Below are 26,886 nucleotides of genomic sequence, written 5' to 3' on the forward strand. Positions count from 1 at the left end.
GGGTTAATGTGGAGGATAGTGTAGTTCTTTAGGGGGTGTTTTACTAAACCACCACTTCTTAGCTGTCTTAATATAAAGTGGACCTGCCGCTGCATTCGACTGACTGACTTCATTGCATACACTCTTACCTGTCTAAACTTCCACTCTTGTTCATGCTCTGACTCTTTTGGTTTCAAAGGGTCTTTAAACAGGAGATCTGTGTCTAGTGGTATGTTGGGATCAAACACCTCAGGGGGCTGTTGCTGTGGATGGTGCCTCTTCACGGTCTCATTCGACATCTGGACTTTGTTGATGCGCAGGGCTGCTCGGTTATCTCTTGCCTTTTGCTAAACAGCAAATCAATCACAATTGAAAAACAAAACAAAAACAGATTAGAGAGATTTGATAAATACAAGCTTATAGAAAAAAATAAAGGTTATCCATGTAGCCCCCAATTCTCTGTAATGTCTACTTACACTATTACAAACATTAGTACGCAATACTGAATTATAATTATTTCATAGCAGTAAAAATAATATTTTTATGATATGCAGGCATTTGTTTTGGATGGGATTGCCATGCTTAATCCTTTGGCTGCATAGCCTTTACATATTGTACATGGAGCAGGATGAAGGTCAACTTCTTATTGTTAAATTAGGTATCTCAATAGTTCATAACCAAGATGATGTATCACAATAGCGGTTTTAAAACAAGATTGCAAATAAAAAATACTGGCAGCCGCCTGTGCTATCCTCTCAGCCTCCTAACAGATGCACCTATGGCATAAATGTGAAAAGCCTACATGATTTTCAGAAAAGTTGACCTTTGACCGTGAGGTTGAGGTCACTGAGATTCAAACTCAATTTTTAGTAGATGCATCTATGTATCAACTTGAAAATCCTGCGTTGCTCCATTCTCGAGTTAGCATATTCAACACTCTCAACAACATCCCATCAGCCTTTTACAGATAAGTGTTAACCCCAAAACTAAACTCGCCAAGCAGAGACTGGGTCTTTAAAAGGGGCCTCTACCAGGTAAAATGGCTTCCAGTAAACTTAATTACAGAGGCAATAGGGAGCTTTAATTCTGAGCAAGACTTCCGCTGTTAATTAGTTCATCAGAGAATGACTGCGTTTCAAACTGGTTTGGCAAAAGGCAACTGGCCAGATACACGAGTGTGCCTTTTGCATACTAGGTAAGTCTGTGCAGCTACTTTGGTGTCCTGCATTGTACAGTCTTTGATTTAATTGAAACTAAATGGGATAATTGAATCATTGATCTTACCACATATGGGGCCCTGTCTTGTGAACTAGCTTTCCTCCAAAGTTTTGCAATTTGCTTCACTCTTGTAGACCAGTCTAGGAAGAATAATGGAGAAAGTTGTCAAGTCAGCAGCTCTCAAAGTGCATACAAGGTATGGTTTGTACTGTATGACGTAATGCAGTCAGTATAAAAACAATAACCAGAAATGAGCAGAAATAACAGGAATGACAATGTAAACTGGACCATAAAAAACACAAACAGGAGAGAAAATGCCTTCAAGCTTTAGAGCTATATACCAACCTGGGTATTCTTCTTTAAGGTTGGGGAAATTGATATTAGTATATAGCACAGGAGCAACGGTGGCTAGTTCTCCAAGTGTCTCCTCCTTTTCCCACTTGAGTGTACTCCTTTGGGCATTTGACATGGCTTCAGTGTCCCCCTCGGGCAAAGAACCAGGGGGTGTAGGGCCAGGGCCATGGGTAGGGGTGGGCCATGGACCAACTGCCTCTCTAGGCATCTGATTAAACTTTCTTTCCCTGTAACACAAAGAACAGAAGCTCCAAAGTTATACTTTGCTGATTTTGCTGAGTAAAGAAAAAAAAAATGCATTAACAGTTGAAAGGGAAGCATGACTTTACCTCGGATTGTCAGTGAAAGGCATACGGTTGAGGGGAGAGAAATTTTCTGGGATGCAGGGCCCTGCTCCATGATTTGTAGGGAAGCGTTGGTTTGGTCCCATCATACCATTAATCATTGGCATTCTTGGAAACATGGGATTCCCTGAACACAAGATTTGCGAGGTGAAGTAGATGGAGATTTTAAAAACATTTTGTAATATTTTTATTTGATCAGGGCAAAATGACTAATGATGTACCTGCATTGGGGTGAGGCATGCTAGTGCCAGGTGTGGCAGGGAGGGGCCCTGGACCCTGGGGGTGAGGCACCTGTGGTGGTGGTTGGCTCGTGCTGGGGCTCAGGACTGCTGTGAAGAGATCCTCCACATCCTTTCCTTCCAGCTCTGAAAAAGTTTGACAGCTCAGTGTAAGCGTACATGTGTATGAAATGTAGTAGCATACAATGTCAGAGAACATCCCATTACTGCTTTTAAAGGAACCAGAACATTCATTACACTAATCTTTATAACATTATATTGGTGAAATTGGTTACAACACTTCATCATGAGTTTAGAGGTCAGTTATGCTGGGTGGGAAATAACTGGACCAAACTTAAGTTTTCACAAGAAAGATAAAAATTACAAACCTGGAATTTTGTAAAGTTTGCTGAGAATTGACTCTGAAAAACAAAGAATCAACAAAAACAGATTATTATTCATTTTGAAGTTCCAAAGCAAAGGGCCTTAAAGTTGCAAAACAAATTTCTACTAAAAGCCAGAAGAAGAAGATGGGCTTAATGCACAGAAACTTTCCACAGAACTAACTTTGATCCACTGTTCTCTACATTCCCAATGTACTAAAATGCCCGATAAATATTGGATAAATAGTTAGCTGACGGTTACAACAACGTTTCAGCTGTTTTACTTCACTTTTGTTGGAAACTGTGCGACCCAAAATCAAGAACAAAATGCTCCCATTGGAGCGCTTCATTTCAAGTTCACACAGGATGTCTTGTTTTCCTAAATCCCTAACAATGCCTGGACTTCGTCATCGCTGCCTGTATCACAGAATTTCTTGCGTGTTGTTAAATTAAATCACAATGAACTAAAACCAAAAGCAACAACCAACAATGGTTCTTAATCCCTGTGGGAAGTTCCTGTGTTAGAACTGTGGCTAAACATGGCGCCTGGTCTCCCACACTGACCATCAGTAACCATTTTGTCCAGCTCTGGGCTGAGAATGCCGTCCAGGGGTTCCTCTGAGAGGGTTCGAGGTGTTCTCCGGCCTGCCTGAGACTGGGGCGCCACTGGGGAACTGTCTGCCAGGGGCCCAATGTCCAGACCAGCTGTGGAAACACACAGTCAATGCAAAAACAAATCATAACACAGACACATGTGCACACATACACAGCAACCAACAAAATACTGAGCAAGAACGAGATCAGAAATATAGAACTGAAGTGTCATAACAGCCTGTGGAACACAACCAAGACCAAAGACTATACAATTACAGCTCCTTGGGGTTCCTGTATTGTTTTAAAGGAATGTTTTAGGATATGTGAAAGTTCAGACAGGTCAGACTAAATCTGATTAAAGGTACACAAAGTCTGAAGGAAAATGCTGTTCTAACCCCTACATTAGCCTTCCATTTAAGACCTTTCTTTTTAAAAGAAAGCCATGGAGCTTCTTTTGAAACATTTCTTTCAATTTGAATTACATAAGAATTTATCAAAGCACGACTACCAACATAACACACTCCTCTCCAACTAATGTCTGACACTTTAAAGTATTTAAATAATTTCTTCAACACAAAACTAAATACCAATACAAGGATGGTTGCAAACATTGGTTGGCAACAGCAGTACAAAAACGAAATTATATAAGCCCTTAGAATATTTCAGATAAATAAAGTATTTCTTTTTCTTCTTCCAAAGAATGAAGGACATGAACTGCAGATGCTTTTTGCCATAAAGCCACAGGAATGAGAACTGAGGATTTCACCGTCTTCAGGAATTAGAAGGACATTTGCCAAGGCCTCTTGTTCTAAACTGCTCATTTCTTGAATACTAGGATGTCCTTGCCAATTTGTTTCTCTGCTATCTTGGAGACATTTTCGATTAGGCAGATAAGAACTTGCGTTAGGGTATAGGAAGTTTCACAAACAAAGACCCACACACCATAGGCGCTTGAGTGAATACCGTGCACGGTGTTAGGTAAGCACTAAGAAGTTAATGAGTGTTAAAACAATCTGAAATGGTTGAGAAAAGGTTGGTGTGAAGCAGCTTGTATACATGCACACTTAAATAGAGACACGGAGACACTGTAAAAGGGGGAGAATGCACTAAAGCAAGGGATTAGTAGGCCAGAGCACCCTTACCAAAAGGAGGAGGTGAGCTGTCAACCTGGAAGGGGCAAAAATCAAGACCTACAAGAACCCAAAACCAGATCAAATGAGTGGGTGGAAAAAAAAAATAGTGAAGACAGCATAAGCACAACACACTTTAGATGATGCAAACAAAAAAGAAAACAAAAAAGGTGAACAAACAAAAAAATATTGTGATATTAAAAAATTATTAACGTAGTGAAAGCAAAAGATTGTTTCTATTTGGGGAAATTTCTAATTGAGGAGTGAAACTATTTTATATACCCACGGCTAGGTGACTATTAATAAAATCTTGCCACTGTGACTGCCTGTGAGATACATAACGCACCAGAGTCATTGCTTGGCTTTCCGAGCATTCCCAAGATGTCTGCATCAGTGTTCAGAACATCAGATAGATCAACTAATGGTTCCTCAGACGTCTCTGTAGATGCGGGGGGAAAAAGGAACAAAAGAACAAAAAAAGGAAGAAAACCAAACTGTCACAAATCATAATTGATGATGATGAACGGACATGAATGAGAGTTGGAACCATCTGTTTGGATGCCTCATGTAGAATTTGCTGTTAAAAATAAACATTAAAAAATGTCACAAATAAAATAAAAAAAAACTCCAAATGTACCATATCAGATGTATCTTTCCAAAGAATGTATACTAAAGAATAAGTTTAATTATATGAACTGTAAGGTTTTCTGTCTCATGGATTTCGTCAGTGAAGGCCTTGACTGATGTGAGTCATTCGACTTCTAGCTTTTTGTCTCGTAATATAGTCTCTTCTAATAATTTTCTATTTTCTTCCTTAAAAAGTTGAAGTAAAAGTGTAATAAATAAATAAATCACCATTTTTTAAAGTCACAGTTGTCAAGGTTCCAGTGTTTTATTTTACTGAACTGTTAAAACTGCTGAGTTTCTTTCTTTTAAATGAGGCACACCAGATTCTGAATGGCAAAAAAAATCTGCAACCCTCTCGGGAATCCAGTATTCATTACTGTCACTTCCCAAGTCATCATGATGCCTTTAAACACAATGACAGCCTATTAAGCAAACTAACCCTAGTTTATGACAAATTTGTCAAATCAAACAGTAATTTTGTAATAAAAATCAAATATTTCTCTCTAAGAGCCAGGTAATTACTAATTGTGAAGAACTTCATAGACGCGTGTTTTGTTCGATTCGTGCCAACATAAGAAGCTACCAAATGTCCAGATATGTGGACAGAGTGTATCAAGTTTGGGTATTTAAATAGGCTGGAACAAGACTGAAAATTGAATCAGCAATCATACCACATCCCTGTTCACCTGTCAGTGAAATGGTGGGATTGTTTGATTTCAAACACAATCTAAGTCTACTTCTGCTACAGTCATCAGTCTTGGACACATCTATTTGACTGGAGTGCAGGGAGCGGCTAACAATGTAAAGCTATGGCGCAAGTTACAAACTATCTGCACTGCGCTTTAAATAATAAATTAAACTACTGTTAGAATACTGGCAAGCTTCTAATCTTTAATTTTATGGCAGTTTTTTGCTAAAAACCTTTTCTATCTGGACTCAGTCCTGACAACACATTGCTATTATTCAGGATATTACACTTCTGTTTCTGGCTGTGCCATCCTTGAGGTCAGTATAAAGGGCATTTAAAATTTTTTGAAAAATTTAGAGAAAGATCAAGAGAGCAAGACACACACAGTGAGTGTAGCAAGACAGAGCGAGCTTGCAAAGAGAACAGAAACTGAAAGTTCGCTGTATTTACTTCGCTTTTGGAATTTAAGTATTCTTTAATTAGTTTAGCTTTAGTTGGAGCAGCAGTCGAGGGTCTGAATGCTAATTATCAGAGATTAACCTCCAACATTTTGGTCATGTATGAATGGGGAATATGCAATTTGAACATGTGTTCAGTAAACATGTTTCAAACCCATTCAGTTCTGCATGAAGCGGTTAATACTCTCATTGGGGACAAGTAAGTACAAGGGAGACAAAATTCATTAAAACTTCATGCAACATGGACTATATGCTGTTTTACCCTTTGCCAAACACCTGCATTGTTTCTTTAAAAGCACTGGCCAAGTTCAGAGCATGCTCTGTCTTTGGTCATATCAAATATTCAGTGCAGTACGATGCTTTGAATCAGTGAATATTACATCTCTTGCTGCGGAGAACCAAAGTAATGTATATACATACGTGCTGCTGCTGGTCTGGGGGGAATGGATGTTGTTGATGCGCTAAGCAGAGGGTCTGATGAGGGATCCAGAAAACTGCTAGTGGGATGCTTCCTCTCCACTTGGCTTTGTCCGTCTTCTAGTAATCCTGATTCGACCCCCTGTTGCCTGCTCTGCTTGCTTTTGTCTAGCAGGTCCTTTCCAAAGAAAGCCTCCTGAACATGAAAACACAGGACACCAGCCAGTGTCACCTAATTTTTCTTGACATCATTCTTAGAAAACCATCCGCATCCATTTAAACCCCATGTGAACTTAAGTGAAACAGAAAAGCTTAGAAACTAACAGCGAGGTTACTCTTGGCCTCACCTTATCGGGCCAACCTCCCCCAACCACTTACACCCATAAGTCATCTGCTGTCCTGCTGCACTGAGAAACTAAAAGCCCAACCTGGTGCTGTCTTAATAACTAATGAAATAAGCTTCACTGTGTTAGACCTTTAGGTTAGACTCAATATCCCCCGTCACCCCTGTACCATGGTGGGATAAAGAGCAGCACTGACAGCTGCCGGTGGCTTAATGCATCACATATCCATGTTTTAGCCAACACAAGGTGACAGACGGATACTAACTGGGGACACAGAGCCTTGGAGTTACATCCATGTTAAGCTATTGTGTGTCAATTCACAACTAAAATAGGGGCCAATTAAAGGGTATGATCAAAAACATCTATCCTCTAATATGAGTATCTTTGGGCTTTTCCCCTTTAAATAAAAATAATAAAAAAGGCTCACAGAAGGAGCACTAAGCACAATAGTTCTGCAACTGGTTTCAAGGCATTGTACTTGGATGCACTTGAAATCCCAACCTTCCCAAGGGTGAGATAAAACACATTTAACAGCCATTTCATGATGTGATCAGACAATCTGCACAGGAGAGGAACGTTTGCACAATAATATATATATATATATATATATATATATATATATATATATATATATATATATATATATATATTTTTTTTTTTTTTTTTATAGGGGTGCAACGATATTCGTATCGATATTGAACCGTTCGATACAGTGCTTTCGGTTCGGTACGCATATGTATCGAACAATACAAAATTTGTAATTTATTTTTATCAACTTTCCTTCTGAGATGCTGTCTGTGTTGAGCGCTCAGTGAATCTGCGTTCGACTACTCCGCCTAGGCTGCACTGTCGAGCGCAGATCCACTGAGCGCTCAACACAGACAGCATCGTCAGAAGGAAGAGTGCAGGGCAAGCTAGTGAGACAGAAGTTAAGCTCTCCTTGCAACATGGCAAATTGAACCTCCCCCACCCTCATTCAGATCTGGCGTTTGGAATTATTTTGGTTTTCATGTGATGTATGACCCTGAAGGTAAGCGCGTCATGGACTAAAGTAAAACAGTATGTTGGATGTGCCACGCAATGCTCAATTACATGGGTGGGAACTAGTGTGTTAGCGCAGTTAGCTTGTTAACGTGTTGGCCGTCTAGCCCCATGCACGGGGCGATCAGGGGTAGCTCGTTAACGGAGATTTGCCGTGTTGTGGCGTTAAGGTCATTTCAACGAGATTAACCTGAAAGCACTAGTGGGAACACAACGAATATGACTGCACATTTACGCCGACATCATCCTAGTGCAAAGAAAAGTGGAAGCAGACAAAAACAACAAGCACACGCTTCAAACTTTACCCGAGTCATTTAGACAGCCGTTAGCACATGATTCTCCTTATGGGGATCTGATATGTTTAATATGCTGCTGAGAATATAGCCCAGAAGAAGCGTATAGTATAGCTTTTATTTTGGAAAGAGCCATTTCTCTGTAATAAACTCTCTTTTCCAAAGATGAGTGATTCCTCAATCAGATACAGGGCTCGCAAAATCGCTAGCCCGACGTCCCGGGGCTAGCGATTTTTCCAGTTGGGCTACCAAAATCTATCTCTGCCCTGCCCGTCGGCCTATCGTAGGAAGGAAAAATATATGTCAATGCTTTTGCATTCTTTCAGAAATGTAGCTGGGTAATTATGTCATTGGCATCGGTGAGCCACTGTCAATATGTGACATATTGAAATCGCGTTTGAATTTGCGCTTGTTTTTTGCTTCCACTTTGCAATCGTGCGAACTGTGTATAGAGAGCAACAGCACTGATCTGTGAGTGATGATAATTTGTGCACAAATTCCTCTGACATCGTCTTATTAATCGTTAGCTTACTATGCAAACATGACAAGTGAAATCTCCCGCAGCAAGCTTAAACATGTGAGAGGTTGATCGCGCAGAGAATCGCTGAGCTTTTGTGAGTCGGTGTGTAAAAGCAGCAGGATTTATATTTGACTACGATGACCTGGATGACTGAGAACCTTCACAGACAGATATATATTTCAGTTCTGCTGAGCCAAATAAGACAGGTCAGGGTGAAGAAGTGACAGCCAAAGAAAAGCTTACCACAAAACGGAAAAGTTATGACAAATCAGACTATAAGGCAAAAAGAAAGTGCAGCTTTATGGTTTCATGGACAAAAGAATTTCTGTGGCTGCAATATGACGAGCTAAATAACCAGGGCTGCACATAAGTGGTCCGCAGGTGCGCATTCGCTGTCAAAATAAAAAACACGCACAAGGGTTAGGGTTAAATTTAAAAACTGTACTTTTGAGTTAAAATATATATTTATAATTTTAATAAATGACAAATTAAAAAGGCATGAACATTTTTTTTGTATCGAAAAAATATCGAACCGTGACACCAAAGTATCGAACCTAACCTAACCGTGAATTTTGTGTATCGCTGCACCCCTTATATATATATATATATATATATATATATATATATATATATATATATATATATATATATATATATATAAAAACTTAATATCCATTTCCAAAATTAAAAAAAGAACAAAAAATAGAATCAAGAAGTAAATCTATAAAATAAATTCCTCCATGATAGATATACTCCACAAGGTTAGCGTGATATAGAAATGTAACAATATATTCAAATTCTGTATATACAAGCAAACAGTGATGGACGCTATCACGGACGGCAGACCTGCAGGTAGGTTGGAAATGCCTCCTCCAGTTTTGTCTTCTTCTTTCGATATCGTTTCTTTATTTTTTCTGGAACTTCCGGTCCGGGGGGCGTCTCATCAACAGGAGTTTCCGGCAGTGCCTCTGGCCAGCCTGTAATAAACAGAAAAAGTATAGCCACTCTCTTCTAGTTCTACAGTTATCTCTTATTTTGAAAGACAGATTCACATACAATTCTGGTGCACAAACCTTCATCTTTTCCAATGAGATTCTCCGACACAGAGCCAGAAGAATCTTTTCTGCAGAGGGATCGTTTAGCCTTGCCCGGACCTTGGCCTGGACGGCTTCTTTGACGGACCATGAACCCACCGATACCTTTTAAGAAGTTATAAGAAATATATTTATAATACATATAAACATTTTATTTGCAGTTATAAAGGTTACTTAATTTTCAATATTTTAAATATAGACTGTCCATTGTATTCAGCTTTCGGCAGAGAGGCCGTGAGATGGCAGTGCTTCGCTACAGCGTCGGCCATGTACTGCACCATTTTACGCTTCAGAGGAGCTGTCTCCTTCAATCAGGTGCCCTACCCGGCCGGTACGGTTTCCTCTTCCTCTTCTTGCCGCCGTCAGCCCCCTTGGAGTCATCTTCTGCTGGCTCTCGCTCCAGGCTTGAGTCAGACTTTGCCTCACAATCTAGGAGCTCCGCCTCTGTGAGAGAGAGACAGAGCACCCAGTGATGGTGAGTGACAGCCTTGCAGCAGAAAACATCCCAGCCAGGCCCCTCAGAACAATGCCAGGGTAAATTCTTTGTGAACTCCACTTAGTGGCAGAATATTAGCCAGATTGAAATTAAGTTCACCAGTCCCATTAATCAGGACGGCAATTTCCAGTGAGGCCCCACCTTCTCTTTTTGTAATCTCATTCCTAAAACATTTTATTAACTCTGAGTAAGAGGGAGAATTTCAATACATGTAAGTAAATATCACGCTAATTCTTTTACTATTAACTCAGGGGAAATCTATGCTTTTTGGCTAAATTTTAGTTTGGCGTCCAGTCACACCCTGCTTTGAATATTCATCTTTTATCCATCTACAGTTCCCTATACCTTTACTCATTAATCACATCTAGCTAGCTCTCGGCTCATGTTATAGCAGCCTTCACATCAAAATACAATATGTCATGTTGCTAGGCAACATGGCATGCAGCGATTGTAATTTTACACTGGGGTTAAAATGATACCTTTGGCTTTTCTAGGAATTACTGCTAATATTTTTTTTCTTTTATCCTACACAACCAAAAATATACAAAACACCAGCCGGCTGCTACATATTTACATATGTAAGTACATATGTAAGTAGATAAATACAGAAAATGTGATAACAGGGTTAAAACCTTGGATAATCATCTGAAAATAAAGACGCTTCTGTGAAGACATGTACCTCTGTTGTCCTCCATGTCTTCATCACGAGAGAGCTCTGAGAGGGGGTCGACTGGAGCCTGAAGCACTGCCACGCTGTTCTGGTTAATGATCTTCAACTTAAGTTTTGGTTTGGGCTTCCTCCGCCGTGACGCTGTAGCAGATAAGCTCTGGAGTTGGCAAAGTCCTGACTCTGTCAAACAAACACCATCCTGGGTGTAGGTCCTTGACAGATCTGAAACGACCAAAAAATGTTTGTGTGTAGTCAATAAACTGAGGTTGTGCAAGAAAACAAACAAACAAACAAAAGAACCCAAATTGATCGTTTGTTTTCTGTTGTTCTTTTGTGACCTTACCAATTTCTTTAGCCTTTGTGACAATCTGTGTTACTGGTAGTGGCTCAGTGGTGTCTCTGATCTTGGTCACAACTGTAGGAACACAACATAGCCGCCATTAAAACAAACAAATGTCACAATTAGGGTGCGTTGATTTCCTCTTTTTGTTGAAACAACAAAATATGTTTAGCAAAGTTATGGTGCTCCCACCTTTAGTGGTCTTGAAAGTTCGGCACATTGTACAGTCAAAGCTGTTGTCTGCAGCTTTTTCTATGTCTTCCTCTGAGTGGAGACTTTGACATGACGCATGAAACCATCTGCGTACACAAAAAAAAAACGTCTTGATAAGAACCAGTTATTTTAGGAAAATTGGTAGAGAATGATCCTCTAGAGCTGATAGGTTCGTAGAAAAACTACACACCTGTCACACTGGCGGCACTGCACGATGATTGTGCCTTCGCTGTAGTCCACCAAGCAAATTGGGCATGTTGAAAGGCTGGCACAGGGAGCACACAGGGTATAATTATTCTGCCACTCACACCTTAGGCCTGGGGTGGTGGCACCGCACTGCGTACAGGACACACACCTGCAGGAGACAGGAAGGACAGAGGTCATTTAACCCAGGTTACTTGAAAAGGGATAACACAGTTGTATCTGTGCTGCAAAATCCCTTCTCCTCCCTACACTGTCTTCATGATGCTAATATGAAAATATTTTCTTTGTTTCCATCGCAGTCCATAAACACTTGTTGTTTCTTTGTGTATCTGATAACGTACACCATTTTTAAACAGACGTAAGCAAGTAAGCATTACAAGGCAAACAGGAAAAGGTAAAACATGGTAAATTGCCTGCGCTGCTTGTAACAATAAACATGTTCAGTCATTTTCAGTAATTACTAGAGATGGCACGATACCACTTTTTTATGTCCGATACCGATATCATAAATTTGGATATCTGCCGATACCGATATGAATCCGATATGGTGTTTTTTAATCAACAAAACAGTTTTTTTTTTAAAATGTCTTGCTGCATTTTGTATAAGTTCATACTCAAGTTTAAAACAACAACTACACTAAAGCTATTCTGTTATACCTGTATGCAAAAAAAAATATTTCATAGTTCAGCAATACTGATCAATCTAATAAACTTAAACCTACACCATCCTCCCTATTCTGGTATTTTAAAGAGTACTTAGCGTAAATATTAAGCAACCTAACTAATAGGGTTCCAACTCCCAGCAACAACAAAAATAAATAAATAAAAAATAGGGAACCACCCCTCACACTCCACCTCATGATGCTTAATCGACGTAATCAACCTTAATTTGATGCAGTGTGAAAAAAAATGCACAGAAATCAATTATTTTTCAAGAAATATTAAATAGATTCAACATCTTTCTTCAACAAAATTGCAGACTGCACAGATGGTACCTTCCCAAAGGAAAAAGTACTAGGGCAGGGATAGCTCAGTAGGTAGAGTGGTGGCCCCATGATCGGAAGGTCGGGGGTTCGACTCCACTGAACGGCTACCCTGAGGTACCCCTGAGCAAGGTACCGTCGCTACACACTGCTCCCCGGGCGCTGCACTGGTGGCTGCCCACTGCTTCACTGGGTGAATGGGTTAAATGCAGAGGAACTATTTCCCTATGGGGACTAACACGCACACTTTACTTTACAAATAGCTTACTAGGGTATATATATTAGACTTAATAGTTACTATATACAGTAATTGACTTCTATTCATTTTACATCAAATTAAAACTTTGGGTGTCAGATAATTATTTATTAAAAGCTAGACATTTTAAATGAGAATAAGAAAGAAAAGTATGTCTTTGTGCCCCCTCTTCCCTGTTAATGCCCTATCGGCCCCCCTGGCTAAACTTTGCTAGATCCGCCCCTGCACAGTTACCAGCCATCAACTACGTAGAAAAAGATCCTCGAGTAGAAAGTAATATTAAATAAATTCTAACAACAGCTTATCAAGCTTAAACGTGCTGCTGTTGTTTATCCGCTGGTTTCCTCTTTCTGGTGCAAAGTGGGCCAAAAGCAAACTAGAGACACGGACTCGCAACAGAAAAGCCGATCAGCTGATCATTAAGCAGTTTCATGATTGAAGTAGCAGCAAGAAGAGGCAGTCACTTGTTAAGCTTAACGCAGGAAAGCTTTACAAACATTCAGAGATGGACTTACACACTTGCTTTACTTCTCTCGGGGATAACTTTGTCGGAGATGAAATGCCGGGTTGGTAGCAAAGCTCCAAATGCTATCCAGACCACCGACAGGTCCCGCATGCCACAGCCGCTCTATCACGTGATGCATACTTCTCCGACGTGCTAACGTTCTGAGGCGAGTTACGGCGTGTCGCAAGTTTTGTGAGCTGCTTTTGTGATATTTAATGGATCGGATTACATTTTTTATTTTTCTCCGATATCCAATCCAGTAATTTAGGTCAGTATCGGACCGATACCGATACGTAATATCGGATCGGTCCATCTCTAGTAATTACCACATTAAAGTTTAGTTTTAATTTAAATTACTGCCTGTCTGAAGCAAATTTTGGTGTAATGATCATAAAGCTACTCACCATTTGCACTTCCAGCTGTCCTTGGGAACATTTTGCAGTGGAGGGTCCAGGCAGTATGTGTGGTAGCTAATGTCACAGTCGTCACATAGCAGCAAGCGGCCAGGATCTGTGGCCTGACCACAGGCCTCACATACGGTACACTCCAGACAGCGCCAGCCTTTGCTTAGCACCACCTTGGTGATCTACGGGGAAATGACAAGGGGACAGTTTCATGTAGTTCAGTTTGCCAAATGCCATTTCTAATGTACAAACTCAATAGCGACATACTATACCTTAATGCCGACACAGAATGGATGGTAGCACTGGCCACACTGAGCACAGGCCAGAAGACGGCCCTCTGCACCAAGACCAAAACTCCCACACACCACGCACATGTCCTGAAAAGGAAGAAAGACACTGACTTTCCCAACTTCCCAAAGCAAGGTTTAGAAAAACCCCTAACACACTACCGCTTAAAACAAAACAAATGAAATCAAATAAAATCCGCAGCTGCTTAATTTCATTTTTTGCAGAATAGGAATTCCTGCCTATTGTCAAACTTTTTGTCAAGTCTGCTTGTCACATACAAAGGTATTTATATTTTTAAAAAAACGCTTTTGTAAGAGACTGGCATGTTGATGTGCTGGTCCTTGCAGAGCTACATGTTGTAGCTGTCTACTGTCACCAGGGGGCAGCGTCAAAATATGTGGAACAACCCATAATTTGGGCTGTTCTTGTTATTGTTTGTGCAGTTGTCATTCCTTTAGCTTAGCTACTGAAGTGCAGAACAAAGATGTGACAATATACATATGCAATAACATACTTTTCTAAAGTGAAATGAAACTCAATTTAAAAAAAGAAAGAAAACTGCCTACTGCAGCCATTTTGGGGTGGGGTGGTTCAGAAGGTAGAAAAAGTCATCTGCTAATTGGAAGGTGGGCGGGTTGATCCCTGGCTGCTCCAGTCTGCATGTCAAATATCCTTGGGTAAGATACTGGACCCCAAGTTGCTCTGCAATGTGTTCACTGGGCTATGAATGAGTGTGAATGTTAGCTAGAATGCACTTAAATGTAGAAAAAAGTGCTTGTGTGAATGGGTGAATGAGAAATGTTGTTTAAAGTGCTTTGAGTGTAAAGTAGAAAAGCGCTATATAAATACCAGGCCATTTACCATTTTCTAAGCTTGTCCTTCACACTTAATCATATTTATTTTTCCACACCTCTCTCTTTTGTCAGAGGACTGCAAGCACGAATGACAGTACTGATTGCATTAAGCGTAAATAACTGCGCTGATAAGCAGTGGTCTTCTTAAAATTCTCTAAAAATTAATGTACTACAATACAAACCCTAGTTTCTGCTTACTTCAAAGTCTTGATTAATATTTTGCAGAGACTGTCAGCAATCACTCATATTTTACAGAGAAAAACAGCACACAGATATGATTTGGGGTAGAGAAAGTAAGAAATAATCAAATTTCAGTGTGATCCTGTGTTATATAATTGACTGTGTTTCCTGCAGGCAGTATCTCCACAGGAATTAATGATCTCCAGTGGGAGAAATCTTTTTAAGCACAGACTGAATTGCAACCCATGAATTTTTGCACGTTGAAGGTCTGAAATTCAAAATGAACCATGTCTGAACACTTATGTGTAAACATAGAGAAAAAACACACCTGTTTTAGTGTAAAACTATCATTGCTGGAAAATATGACCACTGTGTTATGCATTGCATTCTCCTCTTCCTCCTTGACTGGGTATGGGTTTTCTATTGTGGTGACCTGCATATAAGGAGAAAAACCCCCCACAAAATAAACAAAGTGTGACAAACAAAGATAACGCTGCTTGGAATATTTCATTAGGGTCTATAGCTGAAGGGAAAACTAACACCAATTTTAATGTAGTGCAATATCTCAAACGGAAACAGCACATACCCCAGGGTTGATGCTGGGACTCACTCCATTTTTCCCTCTGGCCCTGCCACGTCCTGCTCTACCTGACAGACCAGCCCCTCTTGGCCGCCTCCTCCCGGGAAAGCCTGAGCCTCGCCCCTGTAGATAAAGAGACCAAAAATATAAGCTCTGATAATGACTACATCACATTTTACAAACTAAAGCAGGCAGACAAAAGTGCCAAAGTTGGTTTTATGCTTGCATACGCAATTGATCAGTAGCCAGAGATTTAAAGGTTTCTTTTGTCCTCTGATATATTATTTGAATCTTTTTTTTTTTTTTACTGCCCAGAGAGGTAATGATTTTCTTTGTTTATATGGATGCAAGCTACTACTGAAAGTACAGCCCGCACGATGAGTAATTTACCTATTGCAGTCTGTTAGTAATACTTGGCTTTAATGTGTTTTTTAAAAGAACTGTCAGCTTGTTTTAAGGGTCAAAACTACATTTCAGAAATATGTAACATTTGATCATCACGTCAGTGTTTGATATGATGGGGAAAAAAATCAACCTGGTTCTTGACATTCTGATAATTCATGGAAATGACTGTTATTTCAGAGGTACACTTCAATTTTTGCCAGACAACCAGCATGGGAGAAAGTGAACGAGGCCTCTGAACTGCTGTTACAGCAATACAGTGTTCCACTCTGCCTTTTGCACCTTTCTGACAGCAGGTCTCTAGCTAATCACGAATGACTGACTTATGTTTAACTGAACTTCTCAGTCCCTGCCCTTAAAATCCCACAGTTGGCCCTGATCCCAAACTCAGGTCTCGCCTATTCAATATTCCTCCTAATAGGCGCACTGTATGATGGTATTTAACCTGAGTTACACCCCCTACCATAGAGTACAAATTAACCCTTACCCAGTATTGCTAAGAGTAATGGCTGTCACCATGGCAACAAACTGGCTTAGACTTCTCACAGAGTCTAAATCTGAGAGGAAAAATGTACTTTAATAAATACAGCTACATGAATGGGTTTAAGTACAACACAGAGAACACATTAGTGCATTGTGGACAAAGAGGAAATGGAACACTCAATGCAAGGATCAGCCAATTATCTGAGCTAATATTCAGCTTTTCGTTCCTCCTCTCTCCCAGACTGTCTATATAGTTATTATTTTTTACCATTTTATTTTATTATCTTGATCTAAAAATGTGTTACTTTGGCTCTCATGTAACTTTGATGTATCTGTAGTGACCGCTTTGTGGTCTCAATGCCCTGCCCACAGCTCCCGTTTGGTTAAATGTAACACTTACAGCTACTGTGCAACAAGGCAGGTGCAATGCACCTGGATTCTCATGAGACCATGATCACAATCACAAAAGAATCCATCTTGACTAGCTTTAGCTTTGTGGCTATAGCTGAAGTTGTTTTCCACCAAGTCTTTACCGTTCAAACTGTTGCCCTTTCTCTCTTTGTATAATCTGTGAACCTCCGTACTGATATGATTAAAATGGCGATAAAAACTGATACAATTGTACACTTGTGCCTGTAACCCAGCCATGGTGGCAGCAACAGAATGCTTTAGGTTACAAAAATCGAGAGGTGCACAACCAGCCAAAGTGACACCAAAATGGCCGCAAGCGTCGGCGGATGTGACGTCAAGGGAGCAAGCGGTGAGCATAAAAGTGCCATTAGGCATAACATAAGAGACTTGTTTTTATTGATAGCCTGCGAGGTTTTCTTTGGTATTCTTTACAAAGATGGCAAAATGAAAGTCTAACCACCTAGCCAATAAATGCACATGTATCCTCAGTGCAATTGGTAGCTCTTATTCTGCTCTCTAGCATTGGTGAGCTCAGCATAGCAGCACCCTTTAGCTTACACCGGATTGCCAAGACAGGACCTTCACTATTAGCTGTAGCAGCTTCCTTGGGAAGAAGCTACAATACAAGGTCCTCCACAATAGTAGCTTGGTCATTGAGCCAGTGGAAATTGGTTAACAGAAACTAAACACCAACATGAGAGCGAGAGGTTTGTCTACAAGTAAGTAAGTAAGACAGCCGATGGCTCTGGAGGGTGGAAAAAAACACCTAAATAAACTGGCGAATAAATGTAAAATACGTTACTGACCCAACTGGGTAAAATCTCTACGTGGGAGCTTTTGAAACTCCTCCCTGCGGCTGGTTTTTCTTCTTTGCCAAGCACTGTGCCCTACAGTATGTTGCCCTGATGGTTTGAAGTTAGCTTTTGGATTGATGTTGATAAACAGATGGGTTCATCAAGTATTTTTTAGAGGAAAAAACCAAAAACAAACACTTGCTAGATTGCTCTGTTTAAGGTCTGAAATTAACACCAAGAACCAAATGTAGGTAGATTTTCCAAAAACGGTAAAATAATACCTCCAGTCACATAATTAAAAAAACTAAAACAAAAAGAACATGCTAAATGTGTCAAACCTTGCTATGTTATGGGGCCCAATGCCCTATAACATTTTTTTTTTAACTGTTTTGAGGTTTCCCCCCCTCTCTCTCTCACTCACACACACACACACACACACACACACACACACACACACACACACACACTTTCCACACCTGTATTCTGCAAAGGTCCGCTCCTACTGCATTTCTGATTCTGACATTTATGTCTAACCCTAACCATCAAACTATAATTATCTCTGGGGCATAAGTGGAGCCCTGTTAAATACCGCATATTGCTACAAAGACTGTACTCCCATGATCTATTAATTACAACAAGAATGTCCAGTTTTCCAGTTACATTAAACATGTGTCATTAATAGCTTTAGTGGTACAATACACTGAAAATAACAAAAAATACAACCTATTTGTATTACAATAGCATAAATAAGAGGATTTAACAGTTACGCATTGTTGTTATTACTCTAAACTGTTTTAGCCACTGTCTTTATTCTGCAAATGCATATCCATTTCAAATGTTGTTTGTCTTCAGCTTTGAATCCATCTGCATTTGTTTTTTTGTTTTTTCCTCCTTCACTCAGGATTATGCCGCTGCTGGCAAACAAAAAACCTTGAGTAATGCATTACCTTCACTTTCACCTGCTTAACGGCTTTTTGCTGTGTTGCGAGTATCTACCTGAACAAGGTTCAGAACACAGAAAGCAAACTATAGAAGAAATACAGAAGCAATGTAACCAGAGAAAACAAACCAGTAGACACAGCTCCTTTTGTGACCTTAAATTCTTGCGGTGCACCTCTAGTTGGCCTTTTCTGTATTCTCATCGTAAAATGTATTTTCTGTTCTTAAATTCACTGCAGCAATTGAGCCCTTCCAAAATTAACCAGCAAAATAGCATTATAGTCTGCTAACAGTACCAGCATTTAGAAAATGTTGAGTTCTCTTTCATAGCATTCGTTTCGTGTCTCACTATGGGAACGCCTCCTGCGTGACCTCATCAGAAGCTCAAATACCATTACGCCAGCCCTTGCAGGCTGGCTAGGTGACGCCCATGTCAGGAGGGGCCAGTGCCTCCCTATATAATAGGCTGACATAGCGTCAGATGTCATTCAAAAACCTCTTCTCGCTTCTCACAGAAGCCTGTAGACAACTGTGCTATTGGGTGCTAAAGCTAAACTGTCCACAGATTCGAGTGAACAACTCGGTCGCCGGGCGCTTTGTTCCCAGCTTTCAGTTGTCCACTAGCATACAAGCAGTAGCAATACTGTTCTGTGGCTAGTGCGGGTGCCAAGTAGCAATACTTTCACCCAGGGAAGTAGCAATACTTTCCGAAAGCGAAGTAGCAACACTCTGCTAATAAAGGTACCCCTAGCTTCACCATCAGGTAGCAATACCCTTCGACGCTAGCGGTTTTACACATTAGGTAGCAATACCTGTAGAAAAGTAGCAACACTTTTCACCCCACGCTAGCGAGGAATAGCAATATTCTCCGCACTCAGTGTCAGTCTCGCTAACGTGCGCAACCCTCTAGCTAACCATGGCTACGACGGCCAACGAAGTTGCAAAACTTTGTCCTTGCGGCAAGAAGATTTCTGCCTGGGATACACACCCCTTGTGTGCGGCATGCCTGGGCTTATCTCACGCTCAGGCTGCCCTGACACCTGCACACGACTGTATCCACTGCGCGGCTGTCCCACGCAAACTACTCCGCCGCAGGCTAGCTCGCCAGGCTAACCTGTCGGGTGGCGACCCTTTGCTGTGTGAGGCTGCTGCGGCGCAAGAAGAAACTGAGATGCCCGATGATTTGGCCGCAACGCCAGGGCCGAGCTGGGCAGAGGCAGACCCTCAGCCCATCGCGACCGCTTTCCCGTCGCTGGAGGCACACGGAGATCGTGTGTTTTTCCGCGATGCTGAAGTCACCTGGGGAGGAGATGCTAACGAGGAGGACGATTCCACCTCCTTGGCTAGCATCAGCTGGGCTGCAAAGCCCTCGGCTACCGGCGAGGTTGAAAAACCGACACCACCGTCTCCCCTGGATCTCGACATGCAGGACATGTCCAAGCGCGCAGCCGCTAGGCTCAACATCCCGTGGCCCACCATACAAACAGAGGTTGTAAAGTCTCGTTTTGACGGTAAGAAATTGCCGAAGGCGAAAAAGACGGGGAAGCATGTGTTGCCTGTTTTTCCTGAGCTACTCAATGAGATAGCGGTGACGTGGAAAGCAAAACCTTACAGCGAGAAACACCCCATCAAGGGGAGCTCCCTGCTGGATTGTGAGGGGATGGAGTCTATCGGCCTCCGCCGGATGCCACAAGTGGAGCCGTTGGTGGCGAGCCATCTTCACCTGAAGACGTCTCTGTCCTCATCGGCCCCATCTCTCCCCTCCAAAACAGACCGCTTCCTGTCTAGCCTTACAGATAAGTGCTACAAGGCAGCGGCTCTGTCAGTAAGAGCCCACAACGCCTCTTCTATGCTAATGGCTTACCAAGCTGAGCTAGAAGAGGACATGACAGCTAACACAGATACCACAGTGTGGGATGAAATCTGCGTTATAACTGACCACGTCCTCCGCCTCCACAAGGTAGCCATACAGGCTACTGGGAGAGCCATGGGCCTCATGGTTCTTCAGGAGCGAGCACGCTGGCTCGGGCTCACCAACCTGACGACTAAGGAAAAAGAGGGACTCCTCGACACCCCTGTCGTCCCTCACGGTCTCTTCGGTGCGGCTGTTACATCCATGCAGAAGAGATGTGAGGAGAAAAAGAGAGATGATGAGGCTCTGAAACTCTGCCTGCCGAGGAGGGCCCAGCACGCCACCCCAGCAGCGCCGTGCCAGTCATTCGCGCAGGCAGCGTCTCGCCCGGTCCCCGCTTTCAGGATTCCCAAAGTGCCTAAGACGCAGGCAGCCCCCCAGGCTGCCGGGGCCACTAAGAATCCATGGACTCGGAAGCAGTCTCCCCAGGCCAGACCTCAAGCGGCCCCTCCTCCCCCGCTGCCGCGATCGTGAGGAGGAAGAAGCGGCCGGCCTGACAGCCTCTCCTCTAGGCGGGAGCGAACCCAGTTTCCCCCCTTCATGGGCCGCCCTGCCGCCTCCCAGCTCCGTTCCAGAGCAAGTTCAACGGGACATGTTCCACACGAGCACTTCTCTCATGCATTCTGTATTAAAAAAGCCCCGACACGCGCATCCAGGCAATTTGCCGAGGGCGCTGTCGAGTGTTGCAAAACACATGAGAAAATCAAACATGCTGAAAAACGGAGCACCGTCTGCCATAACGCAGCCCGTGGAGACTCGCGTTTCCACGGCTGTGATGATGCAGATGAGCCCGTCACCTCGCTCGCCTGTGACAGAGGTGACGGGACGCCGAAATGGCGTGTGTTTCGCGCTGCGACCACAAGGGGGCGCCGAAACGCCATATTCGGTGGAGTGGCCAGTGAGCGCTCTGTCTCTAAACATGGAGAGCTGGGCCGTCTGCACTCAGTCAGCATGGGTGCTGAGGACACTGAAAAAGGGCTACAGGCTGCAATTCAGTGTCGCTCCACCACAATTCAAAGAAATTGTTTACTCTTGTGCTCCGGGCGAGTCTGCCAGTCTTCTCCTGGAGGAAATTTCCACCTTGAGAGACAAAGGAGCTGTAAGAGTTGTCCCTCCCGAGGAAATGCACAGCGGATTTTATTCAAGGTATTTCCTTGTGCCAAAGAAAAGGGGGAGGGGGATGAGAGCCATTCTGGATCTCCGTGCCCTGAACCGGCATTTGAGGACATACAAGTTCAGGATGTTGACGCACGCCTCGCTGCTACGGTTTGTACGAGCGGGCGACTGGTTCACATCAATCGACCTGAGGGATGCTTATTTCCACATCCCCATATATCCCCCACACCGAAAGTATCTGAGATTTGCTTTCCAGGGGATGGCATACGAGTTTGTAGTCCTGCCTTTTGGTCTCTCACTGAGCCCAAGGGTGTTTGTGAAATGCACCGAGGCAGCAGTGGCCCCGCTCAGGAAAAAGGGCATTCGGGTGGCCACGTACATCGACGATTGGCTGGTGGCAGCCCCAACCCGCCAGGGAGCGACTTGTCACACAAATGCTCTCATACACCATCTGGAGAGTTTGGGTTTCCAGATAAACGTGGAAAAGAGCACATTGACGCCAACTCAATGCATTACTTTCATAGGGCTCAGCCTAGACTCCCTTCGGGTGAGGGCTTTTCTGTCCCCGGAGAGAACGGCGGCCATACAGTCATCCCTTGCACTGTTTCGCAGAGGCAGCACAGTGACCCTCAAACAGTGCCAGAGGCTGCTCGGTCTGATGGCTTCTTCTCTAGTGGCGATAACACTGGGACGCCTGCACATGAGAGGCTTTCAGCGCTGGGTGGGCTCGCGGGGACTGGACCCTCACCGAGACGGCCACCGTCGCGTGAGAGTCTCTGCAGACTGTTCACTCGCTCTCCGCGAGTGGAAGAGGCCAGGTTTCTTGTCTCAGGGCGTTGCCATGGGGGCAGTTTCAGCCAGGAAGGTGATTTCCACAGATGCCTCTCTTTCCGGCTGGGGGGCCACCCACGAGGGCAGAACAGTGAATGGGGAATGGGGCCCTCACATGCGCTCCGCCTACATAAACTGTCTGGAACTGCTGGCGGTTCACCTGTCGCTAAAACACTTTCTCCCTTGGCTGAGAGGTCATCATGTTTTAGTGAGGTCGGACAATTCCACCGTTGTGGCCTACATCAACAGACAGGGGGGTCTGGGGTCCCCCAAGTTACACACGCTGGCACACAGACTGATAGTCTGGAGCAGTGCCCACCTGCTGTCACTGAGAGCAACTCACGTGCCGGGGATCTTGAACTTTGGAGCAGATCTTCTCTCCAGGGGCAACCTGCTGTATGGGGACTGGAAGCTTCACCCGGAGGTGGTGAAGCAGATCTGGCTGCGATTCGGTCAGGCGACCGTGGACGTTTATGCATCCAGGGAGAATGCTCAGTGTCCCCTGTTTTACTCGCTGCACGATCAGAGAGCTCCACTCGGGGTGGATGCTCTAGCTCACGAGTGGCCGAGAACCCTCCTCTATGCTTTTCCCCCAGTGGCCCTCATTTCTCCAACTCTGGCCAGAGTGAGGGAGAGAAGTCACTATATGATCCTGATAGCCCCGCACTGGCCAGGGAAACACTGGCTGGCGGAGATTTTTCAGCAGCTGTGCGGCCCTCCTTGGCCGTTACCACTACGCAGAGACCTCCTGTCTCAGGCACAGGGGGAGATATTCCACCCCCACCCAGAGAGGCTAGCTCTATGGGCTTGGGCCGTGAGTGGTTTAACCTGAACACGGTGGGGCTCCCTCATAGTGTTATCGACACTATTCAGTGTTCTAGAGCATCGTCTACTCGGACGCTATATGAGCACAAGTGGCGTGTGTTTGAAAGCTGGTGCTTAGAATCACAGGCCATCTCTTTTCAGTGCTCGGTGGCTGTGATTCTGTCATTTCTTCAGGCCCTGATTGATAAGGGTAAAGCCTTCTCCACCATCAAGGTGTATTTGGCAGCAATTTCAGCCTGCCATATTGGTTTTGAGGGAAAGACTGTTGGCCAGCATCCCTTAATATGCCGTTTCATGAAGGGTGCACGCCGTAAATTGCCTACGTCTAGGCCGTTGGCTCCATCGTGGGACCTTCCCACAGTATTGGCTGCGCTCTCCTGTTGCCCATTTGAACCCCTGGAACAGGTTGAGTTGAAATTTCTGTCCTTGAAGACGGCTCTTTTAATTGCTCTAGCTTCTGCTAAGCGTGTGGGAGAGATCCACGCTCTCTCAGTGCATCAGTCATGCATTCAGTTCTCCTCGGATAATACGAGGGTCTGTATGCGGCTCAACCCTGCCTTTGTCCCGAAGGTTGTCGGCGCATGTTCCCCTATAGAACTGCCGGCCTTTTGCCCACCGCCTTTCTCCTCAGAGGAGCAACGGCGGCTGCATACCTTGTGTCCAGTCCGTGCCCTGCGCATTTACATGGACCGAACCCAGAGTGTCAGACAAAGTGACCAGCTGTTCGTGTCCTGGGCTAAACCACATATGGGAAAGCCTGTGTCTAAACAGCGCCTCTCCCATTGGATAGTGGGAGCAATTGCCTTGGCCTATACTAGCGGGGGCCTTCAGCCCCATGCTGGCTTACGTGCGCATTCCACTAGAGGTCTGGCAACCTCATGGGCTCTCTTTGGGGGAGTTTCTATTCAGGAGGTGTGTGCAGCCGCATGCTGGACCTCGCCTCATACATTTGCTAGGTTTTACAGGTTAGATGTGACAGCACCTAACCTAGCACATTCAGTCCTCAGTGCAGGTTCTTCCCGGGTGGGGGCCTCTCCCCTGTGAAGTGCTGTTGGGGACAGTTGTCTTCTTAACAGGCATGTCTGGCAATCCGGGAGTCAGTATTTCTCCCATAGTGAGACACGAAACGAATGCTATGAAAGAGAACTTAAGGTTATGTATATAACCCCGGTTCTCTGAGTAGCATGAGTGAGTGTCTCACCAGACCGCCCTCCTTGCTATGGAAGCGAGGAAGAGGTGGGCTTGTTTTGAATGACATCTGACGCTATGTCAGCCTATTATATAGGGAGGCACTGGCCCCTCCTGACATGGGCATCACCTAGCCAGCCTGTAAGGGCTGGCGTAATGGTATTTGAGCTTCTGATGAGGTCACGCAGGAGGCGTTCCCATAGTGAGACACACACTCATGCTACTCAGAGAACCGGGGTTATATACATAACCTTAAGTTATTTGTATTACATTTTAAGTTTTACAAAATGTTGTGTGCCACATTGTTTATCCTGTGTGTTATTAATTGACATGTTCAGCTAAGATAATATGGGTCCTTGTACTACACAGTGCTTCTCGCAGTATCAAAAAAACATCATTGGGGATACAGTGCTGAGAGCTACAGTACTGTGCAAAAGTCTTCAGCCACTCCCGTTTCTTTACATTTAACAAGGAAAATGGCCATAACAGAGTCTGCATGTTTTTTAGATGACTATGGACACTTACTGGTAAAACAGTGAGTGTCCATAGCCATCTAAAAAATGACTCTCCTGACCTCCTCCAATCATACTGACAATGATCTGAACCAAAAATTAAAAAATTTGGTTTTAATCACCCCATCAGACCTATTGTAGCTTTACAGACTACACTTACAGACTGTTACAGGACTTTCAGTTCAGTCAGTTCTTATGTAACATGGACTATCTCCACCTCTTCTCCCAGTTTCCCTTCCTTATGAATGGTTTGACAGCCATCCTTCGACTGAGATCATTTCTGATGAGACTTGAGTGAACAACATATCGATCAACTGAAGGACGAGATGCATCTCTTCAGGTACTGTGCCAGGTGTTTGCTGATTCTCCCCCCCCCCTCCAATGTCTTAAGGATATGGCTTTCACATACTGTTCATGTACTGTAGAAACTTCCTTACCCTTGTCACTTTTCTTTTGTTCGCCACAAACCAGTTTCCTCAAATGTGTTTTTAAGGGCACACTGCATACAATGTGAGATATGCCAGGATTTTAGCTAAAAGCTCTTTATGAATAATTTTGTTGGTGCATAAATATGCCTGAAAAACTGTCATCTTTGACAAATACAATTTAACACTCAAGATACAATTTAAATTTATTCTTAGCTAAATTATCTGCTGTGGGCAAACAACACTGGTTCATCCCGTGAACCAGTCCCTTTTTAAAAAACCTGAATGATTCATAGGTCAGTGTTAAGTGGCTTAATAAACAAAAACATATGGAAATGGTCAGGTACAAGCACTAGACTGAAAATAAGTGAAAAAACAGCGAATGTCCAAAGAAAACTTTAAAAGAAGATCACAAAGGCCGATGAAAAATTGTTCATGATCACTTAAAAAAAAACAAAAAAACAATAAAGTCTGGCAAAATATAAAGAAATGAAGAGGCTGCTTGAGATTTTTGAACTGCACATCATGAATTTCGGCTTGACACCAGAATAGCGGCATGTTAAAAAATAATTACATAAATAAATAAAAATAAAATCCTTTTTAGCACTATACCATACCCTTGATTACGCAACTCCAATCTGTAAAAGCACAAAATTATCTTGTTTGTACAGAGTAATATTTCACTTTCACCCTAAAAACGTCATTAGCTTAGTCATTGGTATGCGACTACCCCTCTCACTTTAAGATTACAGTAATTGTTGTTGTTGGCTTCAGTACACATTAGTGACATTCAGGAACACTCAGGGAGTGCGCGTCACTTTGGCAAACAGAGGGCTAACAGAGGGCAGCTGCTGCCCTGCCGTCTCTGGTGAGCCATGGTATTTACCACTCTGATGCTCCAGCCGGGACTGCCAGAGGACTGCCTGGTCTTTAGGACGTCCCAACCCTCTGGCTGGTCTGGTGACCAGGACAAGGGTGAGCTCACACTGCTATGGGGACTCCATGCACCCTAAGGTAAGGAGGGGTGGGTGAGAAAGTGAGAGAGGGAGAGAGGGAGGGAGGAGGGCGACAAAAATAAAAGAAAAAAAAATGCAGCAACTTAAAAACCAAGCCAGCAAAGAAACAAAACATACAAAGAAAGATGTTAGAGAAATGTAGTGAGCTCCTACTGTAGCCATTTGGGAATCACTCAATACACACCCAAACTGTGCAGAGGTACAAGAGAGCATCTGATATGCCAGACTAGAAAGAGGATGAGTTATTAGGTTGCATTCTCTGTTAAAGCGAACCCTTTCATGCACATGAACTTAAGAAGTATCTTTGGAGAGCATCACTGTGTTAGTTGCTTTTCAAGCAGCAGAATTTGCCAGGAG

The 26,886-nt window shown here is 43.2% G+C and overlaps 1 protein-coding gene across 8 annotated transcripts in view; it reads right to left on the reverse strand.

Moving 5' to 3' along the window:
- kmt2cb (lysine (K)-specific methyltransferase 2Cb) overlaps nt 1–26,886 on the reverse strand; it is a 93,201-nt gene that overhangs the window by 19,520 nt on the left and 46,795 nt on the right. For 3 of the 8 annotated variants that reach the window (XM_026149953.1, XM_026149947.1, XM_026149946.1), the window contains 22 exons: nt 26,400–26,522; nt 15,682–15,798; nt 15,424–15,528; nt 14,046–14,150; nt 13,774–13,955; nt 11,612–11,776; nt 11,401–11,507; nt 11,212–11,283; nt 10,878–11,090; nt 10,027–10,146; nt 9,682–9,807; nt 9,455–9,585; nt 6,414–6,606; nt 4,567–4,659; nt 4,233–4,280; nt 3,061–3,201; nt 2,503–2,535; nt 2,117–2,260; nt 1,881–2,022; nt 1,543–1,778; nt 1,264–1,337; nt 129–326 (listed from right to left, as the gene is read on the reverse strand). In XM_026149953.1, the coding sequence (XP_026005738.1) occupies nt 129–326; nt 1,264–1,337; nt 1,543–1,778; nt 1,881–2,022; nt 2,117–2,260; nt 2,503–2,535; nt 3,061–3,201; nt 4,233–4,280; nt 4,567–4,659; nt 6,414–6,606; nt 9,455–9,585; nt 9,682–9,807; nt 10,027–10,146; nt 10,878–11,090; nt 11,212–11,283; nt 11,401–11,507; nt 11,612–11,776; nt 13,774–13,955; nt 14,046–14,150; nt 15,424–15,528; nt 15,682–15,798; nt 26,400–26,522 (2,868 nt within the window). The remainder of the gene's footprint in view (nt 1–128; nt 327–1,263; nt 1,338–1,542; nt 1,779–1,880; nt 2,023–2,116; nt 2,261–2,502; nt 2,536–3,060; nt 3,202–4,232; nt 4,281–4,566; nt 4,660–6,413; nt 6,607–9,454; nt 9,586–9,681; nt 9,808–10,026; nt 10,147–10,877; nt 11,091–11,211; nt 11,284–11,400; nt 11,508–11,611; nt 11,777–13,773; nt 13,956–14,045; nt 14,151–15,423; nt 15,529–15,681; nt 15,799–26,399; nt 26,523–26,886) is intronic. The other 5 variants (XM_026149950.1, XM_026149951.1, XM_026149949.1 and 2 more) reach the window with 5 other exon arrangements.

Source organism: Astatotilapia calliptera, chromosome 18 (genome assembly GCF_900246225.1).
Source record: "Astatotilapia calliptera chromosome 18, fAstCal1.2, whole genome shotgun sequence".
Lineage (NCBI taxonomy): Eukaryota > Metazoa > Chordata > Actinopteri > Cichliformes > Cichlidae > Astatotilapia > Astatotilapia calliptera.